General features: G+C 49.2%; 1 protein-coding gene across 2 annotated transcripts in view; it reads left to right on the top strand.

Annotated features, from left to right (window-relative positions):
- LOC144485848 (X-ray repair cross-complementing protein 5-like) overlaps positions 1-20,944 on the top strand; it is a 37,810-nt gene extending 16,866 nt beyond the window's left edge. For both annotated transcript variants that reach the window (XM_078203924.1, XM_078203925.1), the window contains exons 5-12: positions 478-661; positions 3,144-3,330; positions 6,721-6,889; positions 10,894-11,055; positions 12,723-12,852; positions 13,228-13,328; positions 18,402-18,518; positions 20,718-20,944. In XM_078203924.1, the coding sequence (XP_078060050.1) occupies positions 478-661; positions 3,144-3,330; positions 6,721-6,889; positions 10,894-11,055; positions 12,723-12,852; positions 13,228-13,328; positions 18,402-18,518; positions 20,718-20,920 (1,253 nt within the window). In that variant the 3' untranslated portion in view covers positions 20,921-20,944. The remainder of the gene's footprint in view (positions 1-477; positions 662-3,143; positions 3,331-6,720; positions 6,890-10,893; positions 11,056-12,722; positions 12,853-13,227; positions 13,329-18,401; positions 18,519-20,717) is intronic.
- The last annotated feature ends 601 nt before the right edge of the window (positions 20,945-21,545 follow it).

The following is a 21,545-nucleotide window of genomic DNA, read 5'->3' as shown; positions in this document are numbered from 1 at the left end:
GCCCTGTGACGTGATGGTACGAAGACCGGAACTGAACACTTCTTCCTCTCTTTCCTCATTCTATCCCCCCCGCCCCCGCCCCCCCCAGTCACCGACATAGTCTGCTAATCAAGGCAAATAAACAGGCCCAAAGTCAAACCCGTCAGGCAACCAAAACCAGTCTAGGAGATCACAGATCAAATCTGATTTTCTGTACTTCACAATCTTTACCCTCGTCAAGAACTGGGTCCAGCTCCAACTTAAAGAATCTGAGAAACGTTGCAGGGAAAATTGCCGATCATTTTTGTCAAAAGACTGGGCGGAATTTTCCCGTCCCGCCCACCACGGGAATCGTAGCGAGCGGGACATGGACCCTTGGGGGTGAGCGTGGCTGGAAAATCCCGCCCATCATCTCGCGAGCAATAATAACAGAAGCTTTGCCTTTTGCTGCTATGCTGTGAATGGCGTGTCTTTGTCTCTGCCCTTGTCTGTGTACAGGGATCATCCTTGACCTGATGCATCTGAAGAAGCCTGGTGGGTTTGACATGTCTCTCTTTTACTGCGACATTGTCAGTGTATCAGAGGATGGGGATGCAGCTGTGCAAGGCGAGGGGTCAGCCAGGTTGGGCGATCTGCTTCGGCAAGTGTGGGCCAAGGACTACAAGAAGAGGACCGTCACCAGGTCAGCAGTCACTCAGAGTAGCACCGCGTCTCCTGGGTCCTCGGAGAGTTTCTAATGTACTCCCTGCGGACCTTGGCAGACAGAACGTCCGTGTTCATGTACACAATCTGCTCAAATGTACGGACGATCTTCATAGATTAGGCACTCAGGGCATGTTTCCACTCGCAGGGAAGAGCGAAACCAGAAGCCGTCAACACCAGGTAGTGACCAGGCCAGGAATGCAGGAGAAATTTCATTACCCAGAGAGTGATGGGAATGTGGAACTTGGCTCCCACAGGGTTGTAATGAATGGTGTAGCTGCGTTTAGGGAGAAGCTGGATGAGCATGAGAGAGAAAATCATTGGCCGGTTACGCTGATAACGCTAAAGGGAGAGGGGAGGGAGAAAGTTCATGGGAAGCGGAAATACTGGCATGCAGCTGTTGGGCTGAATGGCCTGTTTCTCTGCTGCGTCTCTTATTTTGAAACATCATAAAGTGCATCATGTTACTTTGACAGGAATCGGCCATACAAAGAATATAGTACAGCACAGGAACAGGCCCTTCAGCCCTCCAAGCCTGCATCGACACACGACGCCTTTCTAAACTAAAGACCTTTCGTCTCTACATAGCAAATTCCTCCATTCCCAGCCTTTTCATGTATCTATCCAGATGCCTCTTAAATGTTGCTATTGTATCTGCTTCTACCACCTCCTTTGGCAGCGCGTCCCAGGCACTTACCACCCTCTGTGTAAAAAAACTTGCCTCTCACATCTCCTTTAAACTTTCCCCCTTTTTGCCTTAAACCTCTGTCCCCTAGTAATTGGCATTTCTACCCTGGGAAAAAGACTCTGACTATCCATTCTATCCACGCCTCTCATAATCTTGTAGACTTCTATCAGGTCGCCCCTCAGCCTCTGACGTTCAAATGAAAACAAATCAAGTTTGTCCAATCTCTTCTCATAGCTAATACCCTCCAAACCAGGTAACATCCTGGTAAACTTTTAATGTGGCGACCAGAACTGTATGCAATATTCCAAACATGCCCTAACGAAAGCTCTATACAGCTGCAACTTGACCTGCCAAATTTTGCACCCTATGGCCCAACCGATGAAGGCAAGCATGCCATACGCCATCTTGACCACCTTATCCACTTGTGTTGCCACTTTCAGGGAACTGTGGACCTGTACGCCCAGATCCCTCTGTATGTTAATGCTTCTAAGGGTCCTGCCATTTACTGTGTATTTCCCGACTGCATTGGACCTTTCAAAATGCATCATCTTTGATTTGATTTGATTTATTATTGTCACATGTATTGGTATACAGTGAAAAGTATTGTTTCTTGCGCACTATACCGACAACACATACCATTCATAGAGAAGGAAAGGAGAGAGCGTAGAATGTTACAGTCATAGCTAGGATGGAGAGAAATATCAACTTAATGCAAGGTAGGTCCATTCAAAAGTCTGATGGCAGCAGGGAAGAAGCTGTTCTTGGGTCAGTTGGTACGTGACCGTATCTTTTGGTGGAAGAGAGAATGTCCGGGGTGTGTGCGGTCCTTAATTATGCTGACTGCTTTGCTGAGGCAGCGGGAAGTATAGACAGAGTCAATGGATGGGAGGCTGGTTTGCGTGATGGATTGGGCTACATTCACAACCTTTTGTAGTTTATTGCGGTCTTGGGCAGAGCAGGATCCATACCAAGCTGTGATACAACCAGAAAGAATGCTTTATATGGTGTATCTGTAGAAGTTGGTGGGAGTCATAGTGGACATGCCAAATTTCCTTAGTCTTCTGAGAAAACAGAGGCGCATTTGTCTGGATTAAATTCCATCTGCCATTTCTCCGCCCAAGTCTAACCAGACTATCTATATCCTGCTGCATCCTCTGACAATCCTCCTCACAAACATTGGTAAACATAGCAACTATTTTCCACACACACTTGAACAGTGAGATAATGACCAGATCTGTTTTTTGGAGGTTAATTTGACAGGACAGAGCTTCCCTGCTCTCCAAAGTAAAGTTTATTTATTAGTCACAAGTAAGGCTTACATTAACACTGCAATGAAGTTACTGTGAAATTCCCCTATTTGCCACAGTCCGGCGCCTGTTCGGGTCAATGCACCCTAACCAGCACATCTTTCAGAATGTGGGAGGAAACTGGAGCACCCGGAGGAAACCCACGCAGACACGGGGAGAATGTGTAAACGCCACACAGTGACCCGAGCCGGGAATCGAACCCGGGTCCCTGGCGCTGTGAAGCAGCAGTGCTAACCACTGTGCCACCGTGCCATCCTCCATGTGGTGCTGTGGGATATTTTACATCGAACTGACCAAATCGTCAGGACCTTGGCTTAAACCCCACCGCCCCCCATCCCTTAACTGCTGCCTTCTTCAACCGCTTAATGTGCATCAGAATGTCTTTGAGTTTCAGCCCCTGTTAAACTCTCTGTTCCGGTGCCGCTTGTATTTGATGTCCTGTTTTTTTTGTGTTTTGTTTTGGCCAGGCTGAACCTGAAGCTGGGAGAAGGCGTGGAACTTTCAGTCGGAGTTTACAATCTCGTGCGGAGTGCCAGGAAACCCAGTGCCGTCCGCCTGTACCGGGAAAGCAACGAGCCCGTCAAAACCAAAACCCGCTGGTTTAACGGGGAGACGGGCAGTCCGCTCCTGCCCAGCGACACCAAGAAGGCCCAGGTAAAGGACGGTGAACCTATACCGTGCTGAATTAAAACGTCAACTCCTGCCTGTCCAAAGGCAAAACACTGCGGATGCTGGTAATCTGAAATACAAACAGAAAATGCTCTTTCTTAATTCATGAATGAGATGTGAGTTATTGTGCATCCCTAATTGCCCTCGAGAAGGCGATGATGAGGCGTTTTCTAAAACTGCTGCACTCTGCGATGTGAAGGCACATCCACAGTGCAGTTTCATCATGACTTTTGACACAACTGAGTGGCTTTCTAAGTCAATCAGAGGGTAGTTGAGAGTCAGCCATGCGGTTCTGGATCCTCAGACAGGCCAGACCGGATAAGGACGGCAGATTTCCTTCTCTAAAGAGCATTAATGAACCAGATGGGTTTTTACAACAATCGGGTAATTTCATGATCACAGACTAATTTCCCCTTTATTATACAGCTCTGGCGAAGGGTCATCCAGACTCGAAACGTTGGCTCTTTTCTCTATTCACAGATGCTGCCAAACCTGCTGAGATTTTCCAGCATCTTCTCTTTTTCTCCCCCAGTTGCTGTGGTGTGGTTTGAACTCGTGCCTCTAGATCGATGGCACGGTGGCACAGTAGGTTAGCACTGCTGACTCACAGCACCAGGGACCCGGGTTCAATTCCTGGTTTGGGTCACTGTCTATCTGGAGTTTGCATGTTCTCCCCATGTCTGCATGGGTTTCCTCCGGGTGCTCTGGTTTCCTCCCACAGTCCAAAGATGTGCGGGTTAGGTGGATTGACCATGCTAAATTGCCCCTTTAGTATCAGGGGGACTAGCTAGAGTAAATGCATAGGGTTATGGGGATAGGGCCTGGGTGGGATTGTGGTCGGTGCAGACTTGATGGGCTGAACGGCCTCCTTCTGCACTGTAGGGATTCTCTGATTCTATCATTAGTCAAAACCTCTGAATTACTCATCCAGTAACAGAACTCCCCTTTTATTGTATCCCTTGTGCGTACTGTACAGAGAGAAACAAGAGTTAATGTTTTAGGTCGATGACTTTTCTTTACAACTAGCCCGCGTTAGACATGCCACAGGGTTCAAACAGGTACAGAAGGAAGGTATGCACGGAGGGCTGGAAAGAGTGAAAGGGGAGGCAGCAGAGATTAAATAACAGAAGAGACAATGGTGCAAGGCAAAGATAGAATGGTAATGAGATGAGTAAATAAAGAGAAAAAGAACTTGTATTAATTAAAATAGCGCCTTCCACAACTTCAAGATGGCCCAAAGCACTTCACAGCCAATGAAGTACTTCTGAACTTTCCTGCAGACAAAAGGAATATGCCCAAGCCTTGCACCTGTTTTGAATTATCTGGCAGCTTGAGGAGCCTATAGCTCCCCATTGCTTTCTCCATGGCAAGACCTCGGCCAATCAGAGTCGACTTGTCAACCAATCAACACCCTTTTCTCCTGTGGTATAAATTGTCACAATTGTTTGAAATTTGACCTTCTGGGGTTTGTCCTGATGAGTGCAAGACAAAAAACTTCGACAACCTGTCTCCTTGTTCAGCATTGGTTTCGAAGTTTAGCCACTGCTGTAATGTAGGAATCTTTCTACTTACATTTGACTCTCTCCATCCCTTTCTTCCACAAACTGATTCCCTCCCTGTAACTTGCTTTTTTATTTTAAAATAAGGATCAGTACGAGGTATCATTTTTATTTTCTGCTCTGTCTTTAACTTGTTACCTGTTTAAAGTTAAAAGTTTATTTATTAGTGTCACAAGTAAGGCTTACATTAACACTGCAGTGAAGTTACTGTGAAAATCCCCTAGTCGCCACACTCCGGCGCCTGTTCGGGTAACACTGAGGGAGAATTTAGCACGGCCAATGCACCCTAACCAGCACGTCATTCGGACTGTGGAAGGAAACCGGAGCACCCGGAGGAAACCCACGCAGACACGGGGGAGAACGTGCAGAGACTCCACACAGACAGTGACCCAAGCCGGGAATCGAACTCGCGTCCCTGGCGCTGTGAAGCAGCAGTGCTAACCACTGTGTCACCGTGCCGCCCCGTTTCTGGGATACGCATCACCCTTCTTCCAATGTCCTGAATATTTTGTACCATCGTAATCCAGACATCCAGTGGGAAGAGTCTTCCATCCCTTTGCTCTTTTTATACCGAGATTAACTTTCCATTTTTCAGTCAGACCTTCACTGGATTAGCTCTTTGAAGAAGAGGCATACGGACCCGAAATGTTAACTCTGCTTCTCTCTCCGTGCACCTGCTGAGCTTTTCCAGCATTCTCTGTTTTTATTTCAGATTTCCAGCGTCCATAGTATTTTGCTTTGGCTTCATTGAGTTTATCTGCTTGATGTGGTTACATGACCATCTATATTGATGGAATATTCCACAAAATATGTCCAGCCTAATGAACAGAGCGTGCTTGAGCCTCTGTGTTATTTAACAAAATAACACAGAGGCTGTGTTACTCATGACGTTGATTGCTCATATCACACAGTGTGACCTAATCCAGAAGAGGACCGTTCGGGCGGCACGGCGGTTAGCACTGGTGCCTCACAGCGCCAGGGACCCGGGTTCGATTCCCGACTTGGGTCACTGTCTGTGTGGAGTCTGCACGTTCTCCCCGTGTCTGCGTGGGTTTCCTCCGGGTGCTCCGGTTTCCTCCCACACTCCAAAGATGTGCAGGTTAGTTGATTGGCCATGATAAATTGCTCCTTAGTGTCAGGGGCACTATCAGGATAGATACATGGGGCTACAGGGATAGGGGCTGGGTGGGATTGTGGTCGGTACAAACTCAATGGGCTGAATGGCCTCCTTCTGCACTGCAGGGATTCTATGATTGCCCATCCCTAATTGCCCTTGAGAAGGTGGTGGTGAGCTTCCTTCTTGAAACGCTACAGTGCATGTGGTGTAGGTACACCCACTGTGCTGTTAGGGAGGGAGTTCAGGGATTTTGACCCAGAGACAGTGAAGGAACAGCCAATATATTTCCAAGTCAGGATAGTGAGTGGCTTGGAGGGGAACTTGTAGGTGATGGTCTTCCCAGGTATCTGCTGCCCTGGCCCTTCTAGATGGAAGTAGTTGTGGGTTTGGAAGGAGCTATTGAAGGAACCTTGGTCAGTTCCTGCAGTGCATCTTATCGATGGTACACACGGCTGCCAATGTGTCCGTGGTGGAGGAAGTGAATGCTTGTAGAAGGAGTGCCAGTCAAGCGGCTGTTTTGTCCTGGATGGTGTCAAGCTTCATGAGTGTTGCTGGAGCTGCAAGTGGAGAGTACTCCATCACTCCTGACTTGTGCCTTGTAGATGGTGGACAGGCTTTGGGAGGGTCAGCGGGCGAGTACTCGAAAGATGTTGCTCTTTCATATAATTTAAGCCTGTTCTTGTTCTTTTTGGTTCCCAGGTTTATGGACAGAGGCAGATTGTTCTGGAGAAAGAGGAAACCGAGGAATTGAAGAGATTTGATGGCCCAGGCTTGGTTCTCATTGGTTTCAAGCCATTGTCACTCTTAAAGAAGCACCACCACATCAGACCCCCACAGTTCATTTACCCAGATGAGATGCTGATAACAGGTAACCCTCAGCCGCTGTTACTGCTGCCCTTTGGCCAAGTGGGCATGGCTCTACCCAGGGTATTTATAGAGCACAGGGTCCAAACTTCATCCCCCTTCTCCTCAGTTAGCTGATGGTTCACAAGACAGATTCATGCAGATAATGATGGGAAACCCTGCAGTGGCAGCGAGAAGTGTTAAAACGTTAGGAGCTAATGTTCCAGCATGAAGGAATCCTACTGGAGAGAGAGAGAGTGACATTTTATATATTTACAATGCAGCCGTAATAGAGAGCAGATGCAAATATGTTATCAGATAGAATACCCCTCCTCTCGAATCCCTCTACCCTAGAATACCCTGTATAGAATACCACTATCCTAAAATACCCTGCATAGAATACCCCTCCTCCAGAATCCCTCTACCCTAGAATACCCTGTATAGAATAACACTATCCTAAAATACCCTGTTTCGAATACCCCTACTCTAGAATCTCTCTATCCTAGAATACCCTGTCTAGAATCCCTCTATCCTAAAATACCCTGAATAGAATACCTCTATCCTAGAATACCCTGTATAGAATCCCTCTATCCCAGAATACCCTGTATAGAATACCACGATCCTAAAATACCCTGTATAGAATACCCCTACTCTAGAATCCCTCTACCCTAGAATGCCCTGTCTAGAATCCCTCTATCCTAGAATACCCTGTCTTGAATCCCTCTATCCTAAAATACCCTGAATAGAATACCTCTATCCTAGAATACCCTGTCTAGAATACCTCTATCCTAAAATACCCCGTATAGAATACCTCTATCCTAGGATACGCCGTATAGAATATCTCTACCATAAAATACCCTGTCTAGAATATCTCTATCCCAGAATACCCCATATAGAATACCTCTACCCTAGAATACCTCGTATAGAATACCTCTACCCTAGAATACCCAATATAGAATACTTCTATCCTCGGATACCCCGTATAGAATATCTCTACCCTAAAATACCCTGTCTAGAATATCTCTATCCTAGCATACCCCATATAGAATACCTCTCCCCTAGAATATCCCATATAGAATACCTCTACCCTAGAATACCCCGTATTGAATACCTCTATCCTAGGATACCCCGTATAGAATACCTCTACCCTAGAATACCCCGTATAGAATACCGCTACCCTAGAATACCCTGTATAGAATACCCCTGCCCTAGAATACCCTCAATAGAATACCTCTACCCTAGAATACCCTGTATAGAATACCACTACCCCAAAATACTCTGTATAAAATATAACTACGCTAGAAAACCCTGCAGAGAATACCACTAGCCTAGAATACCCTGAAGAGTATCCCCTATCCTTGGGAGCTGTATCACTGATTGTTTGATGCTACCTGAGCATTATTATATCTTAAGAGATGAGAAGATGAATTTGAGCTCATTGTAACTGGTCCACTTCCTCTCATTACAGCATGCGGTTACATACTGAATGGCGTTAATGTGTTCTCTCCACTGCTCTGGATCATAGATCACGCCAACGATTTCTCACACTTTGAATCGAGGAGTCAGATGCTGAATCCTATTACCCTGGTTAGAAACATAGAAAATAGGAGCAGGAGGAGGCCATTCAGCCCTTCGAGTCTGCTCCATCATTCATTATGATCATGGCTGATCATCCAACTCGATATTCTGTTCCCATCTTCTCCCCCATATCTTTTTATCCTCTTGGCCCCAACCAAGTGCTATATCTAACTGCATCTTGAAAACATTCAATATTTTGGCCTCAATTACTTTCTGTGGTAGCAAATTCCACATATTCACCACCCTCTGGGTGAAGACATTTTTCCTCATCTCTGTCCTAAATGATTTAGCCTGTATTCTTAAATTGTGATCCATGGTTCTGTATGCCGCCCCAAAAAATCCCTGAGTTGCCACACTCTGGCGCCTGTTTAGGTACACCGAGGGAGAATTTAGCATGGCCAATGCACGTCTTTCGGATTATGGGAGGAAACCGGAGCACCCGGAGGAAACCCACGCAGACACGGGTTTCTATGAGATTCCCCCCCCACCCTCATTCTTCTGAACTCTGGTGAATATAATCCTAACCGACTCAATCTCACCTTGGGAGTCAGTCCCACCATCCAAGGAATCAGCCTGGTAAACCTCCGCTCTACAGCAAGAACGTCCTTCCTCAGATAAGGAGACAAAAGCTGCACGCAATATTCCAGGTGTGGTCCCACCAAGGCCCCATATATATGCAACCAGACACCCCTGCCCCGTACTCAAATCCTCTCGCTATGAAGGCCAACATTCCATTTGCCTTTTTCACCGCCTGCTGCACCTGAATGCTTAACTTCAGCGACTGGTGCATGAGGACACCCAGGTCTCATTTCACATTCCTTTCTCCTAATTTATGGCCTTTCAGATAGTAATCTGCCTTCCGTTTTTGCTCCCAAAGTGGATAACCTCACATTTCTCCAAATTATACTGCATCTGCTGTTCATTTGCCCACTCACTCAACTTGTCCACATCACACTGAAGCATCTCTCCATTTTCCTCACAGCTCACCCAGCTTTGTGTCATCTGCAGATTTGGAGATATTACATTTAGTTCCCTCGTCTAAATCATTAATTTATATGTAGTGAATAGCTGGGGCCCCAGCACTGATCCCAGCGGTACCCCACTAATCACTGCCTGCCATTTGGAAAAAGACCTGTTTATTTCCTACTCTTTGTTTCCTGACTGCCAACCAGTTTTCTATCCATCTCAATCCACTACCCAATCCCATGCACTTTAATTTCACACACTGATCTCTTATGTGGGACCTTATCTGAAAGTTCAAATAAACCACATCCACTGGCTGCCCCTCATCAACTCTACTAGTTACATCCTTGAAGAATTCCAGTAGATTTGTCAAGCATGATTCCCCTCGTGTAAATCCATCTGACTCTGTCCTGTCCAGCCGCTGTTTACCAAGTGCTCTGCTATTAAATCCTCCCCCACTACCGACGTCAGGCTGACTGGTCTATAATTCCCTGTTCTCTCTCTGCCTCCCTTTTTAAATAGTGGGGTTACATTAGCTACCCTCCAATCCATAGGAACTGTCCCAAAGGCTATAGAACCTTGGAAGATGAATACCAATATACCCACTATTTCTCAGACCATTTCCTTAAGTACTCCGGGGTGGAGATTATCGGGCCCTGGGGATTTATCAGCCTTCAATCTCAATTTCCCCAACACCATTTCTCTACTAATATTAATTTCCTTCAGTTCCTCCCTCTCCCTAGACCCTGTGTTCCCCAACTTTTCTGGTACGTTATTCGTGTCCTCCTTTGTGAAGACAGAACCAGAGTATGTATTTAGTTGGTCAGCCATTTCTTTGTTCCCCATTATAAATTCCCCTGTTTCTGACTGTAAAGGACCTAGTTTGTCGTTAACAATCTTTTTCATCTCACACACCTAATAGAAACTTTTACGGTCAATGTTTATGTTCCCCGCGAGCTTACTCTCGTACTCTATTTTCCCCTTATTAATTAGTCCCTTTGCTGAATTATAAACTGTCCCAATCCTCAGGTCTACAGTTTTTCTGGATCATTTGTATGCCTCTCCCTTGGACCTTTAACTATCTCTAATTTCCCTTGTAAGCCTTAGTTTGGCCACCTTTCCAGTTTTATTTTTGTGCCAGACTGGATTAAATAATCATTCTTTGAATGTTTGCCGTTGCCGATCCACCATCGTCCCCTTAAATAACATTTCCCAATCTATCAAAGCCAACTTGTGCCTCATATTCATCGTAGTTTCCTTTATTAAGATTCAGGACCCTAGTCTCAAAATCAACTACCTCACTGTCCACCTTGATGAAGAATTCTATCGTGTTATAGGGGATGAAGTAACAATTTGACTTTATCGTCACCACTTGCTAAGCAGCTCAGAGAGGTCAGCCCCCCTGGTCCTTTCCAGCAGCCTTTGGGCCAGCCATGGTGCCAGGTGCTTATTGTTCTGAGCTGTGTTTATGTTTCACATTCCCAACAGAAAGCACCACTTTATTCAGCGCACTGCTCACCAAGTGCCTGGAGAAGGACGTGTATGCTGTTTGCCGCTATACTCCCCGGAGGAACACCCCACCCCGATTTGTGGCGTTGGTCCCACAGGAGGAGGCGCTGGATGATCAGAAAGTGCAGACCATCCCTCCAGGTCAGTGACACTGTCTCTCTCGGATCGCTCACTGACTGGGTGAGTACACTTGATTTGTCTCTCCTTTCTGACTGAGTTATGGTCACACCAGTGCCACAGAATCTCCGGCACCTTTTCTGCCTGACCACATATGATAATTATTCACACACTATTTGTCTATGGAGGGCATCGTAGCTGTTGCCTATCCTACCCCCACTCACCTTCTCCACACACACACACCACATACCACGTGTATACACACACCACATGTGCACACACACACCACACATACACGCACCACACGTACACACACGCACCACACGTACGCACGCACCACACGTACGCACGCACCACACGTACGCACGCACCACACGTACAAGCGCGCACCGCACGTACATGCATGCACCGCACGTATGCGCGCACCGCACGTACACACACATATATACACACAGTGGAGCCTGGCTGATTGTGTGCAGCTCCAATGCAGAGAGGAACTGAAACCAGATATTTGATTTGATTTATTATTGTCACATTTATTAGTATACAGTAAAAAGTATTGTTTCTTGCGCGCTATACAGACAAAACATACCGTTCATAGAGAAGGAAAGGAGAGAGTGCAGAACGTAGTGTTACAGTCACAGCTCGGGGTGTAGGGAAAGATCAACGTAAGAGAAAGATAGCACCACAGCCTGGGCTTGGACTCAGATGAACTAACTTCAGATTTCTATAGTTCAGAGTTACAGCGGATACATGTTACAGTGGGTGGATGAAAATTGAAGATTACATAATAACTGCTGAGAGGAAATTGATCCAATCTATAAAGGAGAAAAGATTGCAGGGCTGGGGGAAAGAGAAGGCTCTTGAGACGCATTGGATAAGCTCTTTCAAAGAGCCAGTAGAGCCATGATGGGCTGAATGGCTTCTATGCAGTGTCATTCAATGAATCATTTACCACCGCTGTAGTCCTGCATTACATTGGCAGTGCAGTGATTTTAGACGTGGGTCTTCACTTGTGGTTTCCTCCCTGGGAACAGTAACCTGACGATAGGCAGAGTTTTTTAAGCGATGTTGATTGAGGGATGAATACTGGCCGAGACACCAGGGAAAACTCCCCTGCTGCTCTTCAAAACAGGGTCGTTAACATCCATCTCCGAGGGATGTGGGGACCGCAGTTTTCTGTCACGTCTGAAAAGCATTAAAGTACGCAAAGAATTCAAACACCCCACGGAGCTGCAATCACCACTCACACACACACCCAGGGACTTGGGTCAATTCCCAGCTTGGGTCACTGTCTGTGTGGAGTCTGCACGTTCTCCCCGTGTCTGCGTGGGTTTCCTCCGGGTGCTCCGGTTTCCTCCCATAGTCTGAAAGACGTGCGGGTTAGAGTGGATTGGCCATGCTAAATTCTCCCTCAGTGTACCCGAACAGGAGTGTGGCGACTCGGGGATTTTCACAGTAACTTCATTGCAGTGTTAATGTAAACCTACTTGTGACACTGATAAAATAAACTTTGAAACTTTAAACTTTAAAACTTTACTAGTCGTAGCTTTGACCTGATTTCTGCAAAAACGCGAATGTTCATCCCAGGTCATTCCATCAAACGCAACTCCTGAGTCGGGCAGAGTGGACGTGTGAAATGCTCACCGATTCCTGGTACAAACAAAACCTTTCCGTCATTTTCCCATTAGGATTCCACCTGATTTTTTTGCCTTACGCCGACGATGTCAGGAAGATCGGCTTTACGGAGAAGCGAGTGGCCAGCGAGGATCAGATCGAGAAGATGAAATCAGTGGTGCAGAAGCTCCGGTTTAAATACAGGTCAGTCGGAGGTTCCAGCGATACTTTCTGCGCCTTTAGGGGATCACTGTCTGTGCGGAGAGTCTGCACGTTCTCCCCGTGTCGGCATGGGTTTCTTCCGGGTTCCTCCCACAGTCTGAAAGGTGTGCGGGATTGGCCGTGCTAAATTGCCCCTCAGTGACCCAGATGTGTAGATTAGAGGGACTAGCGGGGTAAATACATTGGGTTACGGGGATAGGACCTGGGGTGGGATTGTTGTCGGTGCAGACTCGATGGGCTGAATGGCCTCCTTCTGCACTGTAGGATTTCTATGATTTCCCCTGTGCAGATGAACAGGAAATTTCTGCAAATTCTCCTTAAAATAAAATGGTGACCATTTCTATCCCTCTGGATTAGGCCTGAGAGCTTTGAGAATCCGGTTCTTCAGCGGCATTTCCGTAATCTGGAGGCACTGGCCCTCGATTTGAAGGAACCGGAAGAAGTTGAAGATTTGACACGTGAGTATCCTGCTGTACAGCTCGTACCCACTGCCCAGCAGCAAAAGGAATTAATTTGATTTGATTTATTATTGTCACATGTATTAACATACAGTGAAAAGTATTGTTTCTTGCGCACTATACAGACAAAGCATACCATTCATAGAGAAGGAAAGGAGAGAGTGCAGAATGTAGTGTTACAGTCATAGCTAGGGTGTAGAGAAAGATCAACTTAATGCGAGGTCGGTCCATTCAAAAGTCTGACAGCAGCAGGAAAGAAGGGTGGGTACTGGTAGACAGGAAGGTGGGTTGAAGTGTGTCTACTTCAATGCAAGGAGCATCCGGAACAAGGTAGATGAACTTGGGGCGTGGATTGGTACTTGGGACTACGATGTTGTGGCCATTACGGAGACGTGGGTAGAAAAAGGACAGGAATGGTTGGTGGACGTTCCGGGGTATAGATGTTTCACTAAGTGTAGGGAAGCTGGTAAAAGAGGTGGAGGAGTGGCATTGTTAATCAAGGATAGTTTAACGGCTGCGGAAAGGCACTTCGTGGGGGATCTGCACACTGAGGTAATATGGGCTGAAGTTAGAAATAGGAAAGGAGCGGTCACGTTGCTAGGAGTTTACTATAGGCCCCCAAATAGTAATAGAGATGTGGAGGAAGAAATTGCTAAGCAGATTATGGATATGTGTGGGGGTCACAGGGTAGTTGTCATGGGGGACTTTAACTTTCCAAATATTGATTGGAACCTTTGTAGGTCAAATAGTTTGGATGGGGCAGTTTTTGTGCAGTGTGTGCGGGAGGGTTTCCTGACACAATATGTGGATGGGCCGACTAGAGGTGAGGCCACATTGGATTTGGTACTGGGAAATGAACCAGGCCAAGTGTTAGATTTGGTTGTGGGAGAGCAATTTGGAGATAGTGACCACAATTCGGTGTCTTTTGTTATTGCAATGGAGAGGGATAGGGCCGTACGGCAGGGCAAGGTTTACAATTGGGGGAGGGGTAATTATGATGCGATTAGGCAAGAATTAGGGGGCATAAGTTGGGAACAGAAACTGTCAGAGAAAGGAACTAATGAAAAGTGGAACATTTCAAGGAACAAATACTGGATGTCCTTGATAGGTATGTTCCTGTCAGGCAGGGAGGAAATGGCCGAGTGAGGGAACCATGGTTCACGAAAGAGGTGGAATGTCTTGTGAAAAGGAAGAGGGAAGCTTATGTAGGGATGAGGAAACAAGGTTCAGATGGCTCGATTGAGCGTTACAAGTTAGCAAGGAATGAGCTGAAAAAGGGGCTTCGGAGAGCTAGGAGGGGACATGAGAAGTCCTTGGCGGGTCGGATCAAGGAAAACCCCAAGTCTTTTTACTCTTATGTGAGGAATAAAAGAACGACCAGGGTGAGGTTAGGGCCGGTCAAGGACAGTAGTGGGAACTTGTGTATGGAGGCAGTAGAGATAGGCGAGGTGATGAATGAATACTATTTCCTCGGGTGGATGGAGCTATTACAAGGGGGCATAACTATAGGGTTCGTGGTGGGAGATACAGGACGGATATCAGAGGTAGGTTCTTTACGCAGAGAGTGGTTGGGGTGTGGAATGGACTGCCTGCAGTGATAGTGGAGTCAGACACTTTAAGAACATTTAAGCGGTTATTGGATAGGCACATGGAGCACACCAGGAGGATAGGGAGTGGGATAGCTTGATCTTGGTTTCAGATAAAGCTCGGCACAACATCGTGGGCCGAAGGGCCTGTTCTGTGCTGTACTGTTCTATGTTCTATGTTCTAAGCTGTTCTTGAGTCGGTTGGTACGTGACCTCAGACTTTTTCCCGACAGAAGAAGGTGGAAGAGAGAATGTCCGAGGTGCGTGGGGTCCATGATTATGATAAGGAATGATAGTGATTATGATAAGATAGTGATTGTAAAGACTAAAAAAGCCCAGCTTTCACACGTAGTCTGTAACAGAGCAGTATATCGGGAATATTTCCCATTGGATTCAGGGCCCCGGGGCGGGTATGAATATTGGCTAATTGTTGAATCCAGTTGTAATGCTCCCTGGGGGGCAGAGAGGGGTTGCTGGGGGCATGAAGAGGGGAGAAATATGGCAAAGTGGGGGGGGGGGTTAGGGTGGGGGAGCTGGGGGATGCGGAGAGGAGAGTCAGTGTATCAGCAAATGCATACTGTGGCAATTACAGTAATTGCCTTATTGAAGACAGGCGATGGTTATTGACTCAACCTCTGAAAGAGTATAAATGGACACAGCAGGAACAGATACTGTGGGGGAATCAGAGGAGCTTGTATCTGTACTGAGCTGTATGTAGAATAAACTTGCTGAAGGAAAAAGACCAGCTGCTGTATTATTCCTCCACTGCTAATAAGAGGGAGCTCGGGGGGGGTGGGGTGGGGGGGTGCAGAGCTCAGGGGAGGGGGGGGGGCAGAGCTGGGGGAAGGAGCAGATAGGGGGGAGAGAGGGGGAGCTGGGGGGAGAGGGGGAGCTGGCAGGGAAAGGGAGAGCTGGCTGGGGAGGGGGAGCTGGGGGTGTTGAGCTCCAGCTGACGAAGGGGCAGCGCTCCGAAAGCTAGTGGCATTTGCTACCAAATAAACTTGTTGGACTTTAACCTGGTGTTGTTAAACTTCTTACCGTGTTGGAGAAGGGCAGCTGAGGGGAGTGGGGGACAGAGAGAGAGGGGGTGCTGGGGAAGAGAGAGGGGATGCTGGGGGCGAGAGAGAGGGGGTGCTGGGGAAGAGAGAGGGGGTGCTGGGGAAGAGAGAGGGGGTGCTGGGGGAGGGAGAGGGGTTGCTGGGGAAGGGAGAGAGGGGGTGCTGGGGGAGGGAGAGAGGGGGTGCTGGGGGAGGGAGAGAGGGGGTGCTGGGGAAGAGAGAGGGGGTGCTGGGGAAGAGAGAGGGGGTGCTGGGGAAGAGAGAGGGGGTGCTGGGGAAGAGAGAGGGGGTGCTGGGGAAGAGAGAGGGGGTGCTGGGGAAGAGAGAGGGGTGCTGGGGAAGAGAGATTGGGTGCTGGGGAAGAGAGAGGGGTTGCTGGGGAAGAGAGAGGGGTTGCTGGGGGAGGGAGAGGGGGTGCTGGGGGAGGGAGAGGGGGTGCTGGGGGAGGGAGAGGGGGTGCTGGGGGAGGGAGAGGGGGTGCTGGGGAAGAGAGAGGGGGGTGCTGGGGAAGAGAGAGGGGGGTGCTGGGGGAGGGAGAGAGGGGGTGCTGGGGAAGGGAGAGAGGGGGAGCTGTGGGGGGGGGAGAGAGGGGGTTGCTGTGGGGGGAGAGGGGGAGCTGGAGGAGGAGGAGGAGAGGGGAAGCTGCGGGGAGGGGGAGGGAGAGAGGGGGAGCTAGGGTTGGAGAGGGGGAGCTGGGAGGGGGGAGCTTGGGGGGAGGGAGAATTGGGGTGGAGAGGGGGGGAGTTGAGGGTGGAGATGGGGAGTGGGGGTGGGGAGAGGGTGGAAGTATACTGTGAAAGGTCTGACACTGGGAAGTTGCGAAGAACAAAGGGACCTTGGAGCGTTTGTCCATAGATCTCTGAAGGCGGAAAGGCAGGTTAATAGGGTGGTGAAAAAGGCATATGGCACACTCGCCTTTATGAGTCGGGGTATAGATCACAAAGCAGAGAGGTCATGATGGAGTTGTATAGAACTTTGGTGAGGCCACAGTTGGAGCACTGTGTGCAGTTCTCGTCGCCATATTATAGGAAGGATGTGATTGCACTGGAGGGGGTGCAGAGGAGATTCACCAGGATGCTGCCTGGGACGGAACATTTAAGTTATGAAGAGAGTTTGGATTGGCTTGGGGTTGTTTTCTCTGGAGCGGAGAAGACTGAGGGGTGACCTGATCGAGGTGTTCAAGATTATGAGGGGCATGGACAGGGTGGATGGGGAGCAGCTGTTCCCCTTAGTTGAAGGGTCAGTTACGAGGGGACAAAAGTTAAAAGTGAGGGGTGGGAGGTTTTGGGAGGATTTGAGGGAAAAGTTTTTTCCCCAGAGGGTGGTGAGGGTCTGGAATGCGCTGCCTGGGAGGGTGGTGGAGGCGGGATGCCTCACATCCTTTAAAAAGTACCTGGATGAGCACTTGGCATGTCATAACATTCAGGGCTATGGGCCAAGTGCTGGCAAGTGGGATTAGGTGGGCAGGTCAGGGCATTTCATGCATCAGTGCAGATTTGGTGGGCCGAAGGGCCTCTTCTGCACTGGAGGATTCTGTGATTCTGAGCTGGGGGGCAGAGATGGGGAGCTGGGGGGCAGAGAGGGGGAGCTGGGGGGCAGAGAGGGGGAGCTGGGGGGCAGAGAGGGGGAGCTGGGGGGCAGAGAGGGGGAGCTGGGGGGCAGAGAGGGGGAGCTGGGGGGCAGAGAGGGGGAGCTGGGGGGCAGAGAGGGGGAGCTGGGGGGCAGAGAGGGGGAGCTGGGGGGCAGAGAGGGGGAGCTGGGGGGCAGAGAGGGGGAGCTGGGGGGCAGAGAGGGGGAGCTGGGGGGCAGAGAGGGGGAGCTGGGGGGCAGAGAGGGGGAGCTGGGGGGCAGAGAGGGGGAGCTGGGGGGCAGAGACGGGGAGCTGGGGGGCAGAGAGGGGGAGCTGGGGGGCAGAGAGGGGGAGCTGGGGGGCAGAGAGGGGGAGCTGGGGGGCAGAGAGGGGGAGCTGGGGGGCAGAGAGGGGGAGCTGGGGGGCAGAGAGGGGGAGCTGGGGGGCAGAGAGGGGGAGCTGGGGGGCAGAGAGGGGGAGCTGGGGGGCAGAGAGGGGGAGCTGGGGGGCAGAGAGGGGGAGCTGGGGGGCAGAGAGGGGGAGCTGGGGGGCAGAGAGGGGGAGCTGGGGGGCAGAGAGGGGGAGCTGGGGGACAGAGAGGGGGAGCTGGGGGGCAGAGAGGGGGAGCTGGGGGAGAGAGAGGGATCCGGGGGGAGAGGGGGAGCCAATGGGGTGCTGTGGGGGAGGAGGAAAGGTAGAGAGGTGGAGAAGGGGGGCTGGAGAGGGAAAGCCGCGGGAGGGGAACAGGGGGAGAGGGGGGGATGCTGCGGGGGAGGGGGGGGAGAGGAAGCTGGAGAGGTGCAAATAAATGACTTTGATAGAGGAGCGTAATAGGGGAAATCGTCTTTTCCCCACACAGTGCCAAAGAATGATGTTATGGACAGGAGAATCGGACAGCTGGCAGAGGAGTTCCTGGAGCTGGTTTATCCCCCGGGCTATAACCCAGGTGCAAAGAGCCAACAGAAGAGGAAGCTCAGTGAGTACTGCGGCAAGGGGAGCAAATTAAACGTTGTGTCAGTAAATGCTTCGCGTGGGATACAAGTGAGCCACACGGACACGGAAATCTCTGCTCAATTCTCTCAGAACTGAACCAGCTGGTCGCCAAAAGAAACAAAGAATTGCATTTCTTCAGCGCCTTTCCTCAGGACATTGTAAAACACTACAGTCAGTGAAGTGTAGTGGCCGCTGTAATTTATTACAACCCTGTTAGGAACATTTATAGAGAATTAACTGACCATAATTACCTGACAGAACTAGATTTCAACTTTTTCAAATAAAAACATACTATATTGTATTTTAGACTTAAACAAAGCACTATTAACTCAACACTGCAGTTTATCATTCCTCATGCCTGTGAACTCAGTTCAACTTTGTGCTCCCTGCCCAAGAATTCCCCTATACGTGGCAAGAATATTGAAGGTGCATTCACTTCTGTAGAAACCAGCCCGTGAGGTATGCCATAGCCCTCCAGAATTCACTTTATCGTTCCTCCCTGTTAGTTATTTCCTGAGGAAAGATTTTATGGGGATCCTGCCCATTGATTTTTGGCAAAGCAACCTTCCAACCTTGATTTAACATCACACGACTGTGGAGGTTCAGCTCCTTGTTCTGGTGGCTGGCAGGTACCCAACTTGCTCCTCAGAGCTTCCAAGCAATGCTTTCGGCCTCAGGGTTCTGGGGTGGACCACTGTAGATAATCCAGGGAACAAATAGCTGTTTTATTATACAGGACAGATGCAAGAATATCAAATTTCAAAGAGCAGCAATTAAAGATTATCAGTCGGGCTCGTAATGTGGCCCATTTACGCCTGCTAGAAATTACGTGTATTCATATGGAGGGACCTGTCCTCTACAGGCAAAAGGAACATGTCCAGGCACTGCCTTTTTTAATTAAATGTAAGCATGGGGAGGGGGGGGGTCAATAGTTCCCTAACGCACCCACCATGGCAATACCTCAACCAATCAAAATCGATATGCTGACCAATCAGCACCCTTTTTTTGGGGGAGTATAAATTGTTACTCCCTTTGAAATTTGGCATTCTTGTGTCTGTCCTGATGAGTGCAAGATGAAAAGCTTCGACAGCACGCCTCTGTTTTTGCAGCGGTATTCAAATCCAGAGGGAAAATGTGGGTTCAAATGCCCACCATGACTGTCTGAGAATTCTAAGCTAGTGTTTGTTTTTTAAAAGCTTGATCAATATAAAGTAGCTCCCGGTAAAAGTGACCCCAAAGCCTGTCAGAAAAATCCAACGACCGAGCTCATGTCTATTATGGAAGGGGGTGGCACGGTGGCACAGTGGTTAGCACTGCTGCCTCACAGCGCCAGGGACCCGGGTTCGATTCCTGACTTGGGTCACTCTCTGTGCAGAGTCTGCACGTTCTCCCCGTGTCTGCTTGGGTTTCCTCCGGGTACTCCGGTTTCCTCCTACAGTCCCGAAAGACGTGCTGGTTAGGGTGCATTGGCCATGCTAAATTCTCCCTCAGTGTTACCCGAACAGGCGCTGGAGTGTGGCGACTAGGGGATTTTCACAGTAACTTCATTGCAGTGTTAATGTCAGCCTACTTGTGACGAATAAATAAACTTTAAACTTGCTGTCTTTACCAGCCTGTCCTCCTGTTGATTCCAGTCCCAATGTGGCTGACAGTTGAACGTTCTCTGAATTAACTTGGCAAGTCCCACGCAAAACTGCCCTATTCATGGCAACTAAATGCCAGCGATGCCCGCTCCTCCAGAATGACGATTGTTTTACTGTCCCTTATTAACAATGAACAGGTGTAAAGTAAATTTAAAAGTAAAGTTTACTTATTAGTGTCGCAAGTAAGACTTACATTGACACCGCAGTGAAGTTACTGTGAAAATCCCCTAGTTGCCACACTCCGGTGCCTGTTCGGGTAACACTGAGGGAGAACTTAGCACGGCCAATGCATCTAACCAGCATGTCTTTCAGACTGTGGGAGGAAACCGGAGCACCCAGAGGAAACCCACGCAGACACGGGGAGGACGTGCAGACTCCACACAGACAGTGACCCGAGCCATAATTAACTGAAGTGGAATTGCACGGTGCTGTTTCTTATTAGCCGAATATTCAAGAGTGGGGCCATTGTTTGTCTTCGGTACTTCGGAGATTTGTCACGGTGACTGTCTGAAGAATGAACTGCTGTTCTCTGTGATCAGGCGACGCAGCCGGGGGAGCCGAGAAGAGGCCAAACGTGGAGGTGTCGCTGGGGAAGGAGGAGGTCAGGCAGTACCTGCGGAGCGGGACGCTGGGCAAGCTGACCGTGCCGGTGCTCAAGGAGGTCTGTAAACAGTACGGGCTGAGGGGCAGCAAGAAGCAGGAGCTGATCGACGCCATCACCGGTCACTTCGCTGAGAACTGACCGCGGTGGAATTCAGGCCATGGCCTGGGGGGGAGCGGGGGGGTGGGGGGGGCTGCGGGTCGTGTACGAGCAGCGGAGACTGCCGGGTTTAGCTGGGGAAAAGACCCAACTGGCCTTCCCAACTGAATCAAAACACCACAGGAACCTTCAAACTGTGACCCCCCCCCCCCCCCCAGCGAGCAGCCAGTATCCAAATCAGCTCTGATCCAAATATAACAGAACCAGGACTTGCTCTGACTCCGTGATTCCGACCATCTGCGTAATGAGGAGAGCCCAGACTCTCCTTCCGAGGCCTCCAGGATATACAGGCCACCTCGCTGACAAGGAACTCAGAAATCTGCCCCCGGGATATTTTTGTACCTGTTGAATTTGTCACAAGTTTATTTTGTACTTTGTGTTTTACAGGCCACCTGTAACCTACTCACCTCCAACAAAACCCAGTCCTGGGAAAGTCACTGCCACGTCTGAATATTATTTTCCTCCCTGTTATTTTTACCGGGGGGTTGGTGAGGAAGCCCCGGACTTGCTTATGGCAGAAAGGTACCTGTTAACAACCAGCTGGCACCGCCCAAGGGTAGTATACTGACCCTTGGCTGCGCTCTTTACACTTGTAGTTCTAGTGAGT

The sequence above is a fragment of the Mustelus asterias genome, unplaced genomic scaffold (genome assembly GCF_964213995.1).
Source record: "Mustelus asterias unplaced genomic scaffold, sMusAst1.hap1.1 HAP1_SCAFFOLD_240, whole genome shotgun sequence".
Lineage (NCBI taxonomy): Eukaryota > Metazoa > Chordata > Chondrichthyes > Carcharhiniformes > Triakidae > Mustelus > Mustelus asterias.
Note: the sequence above shows the minus strand (reverse complement) of the source record. Positions and strands in the feature narration are given on the sequence as shown.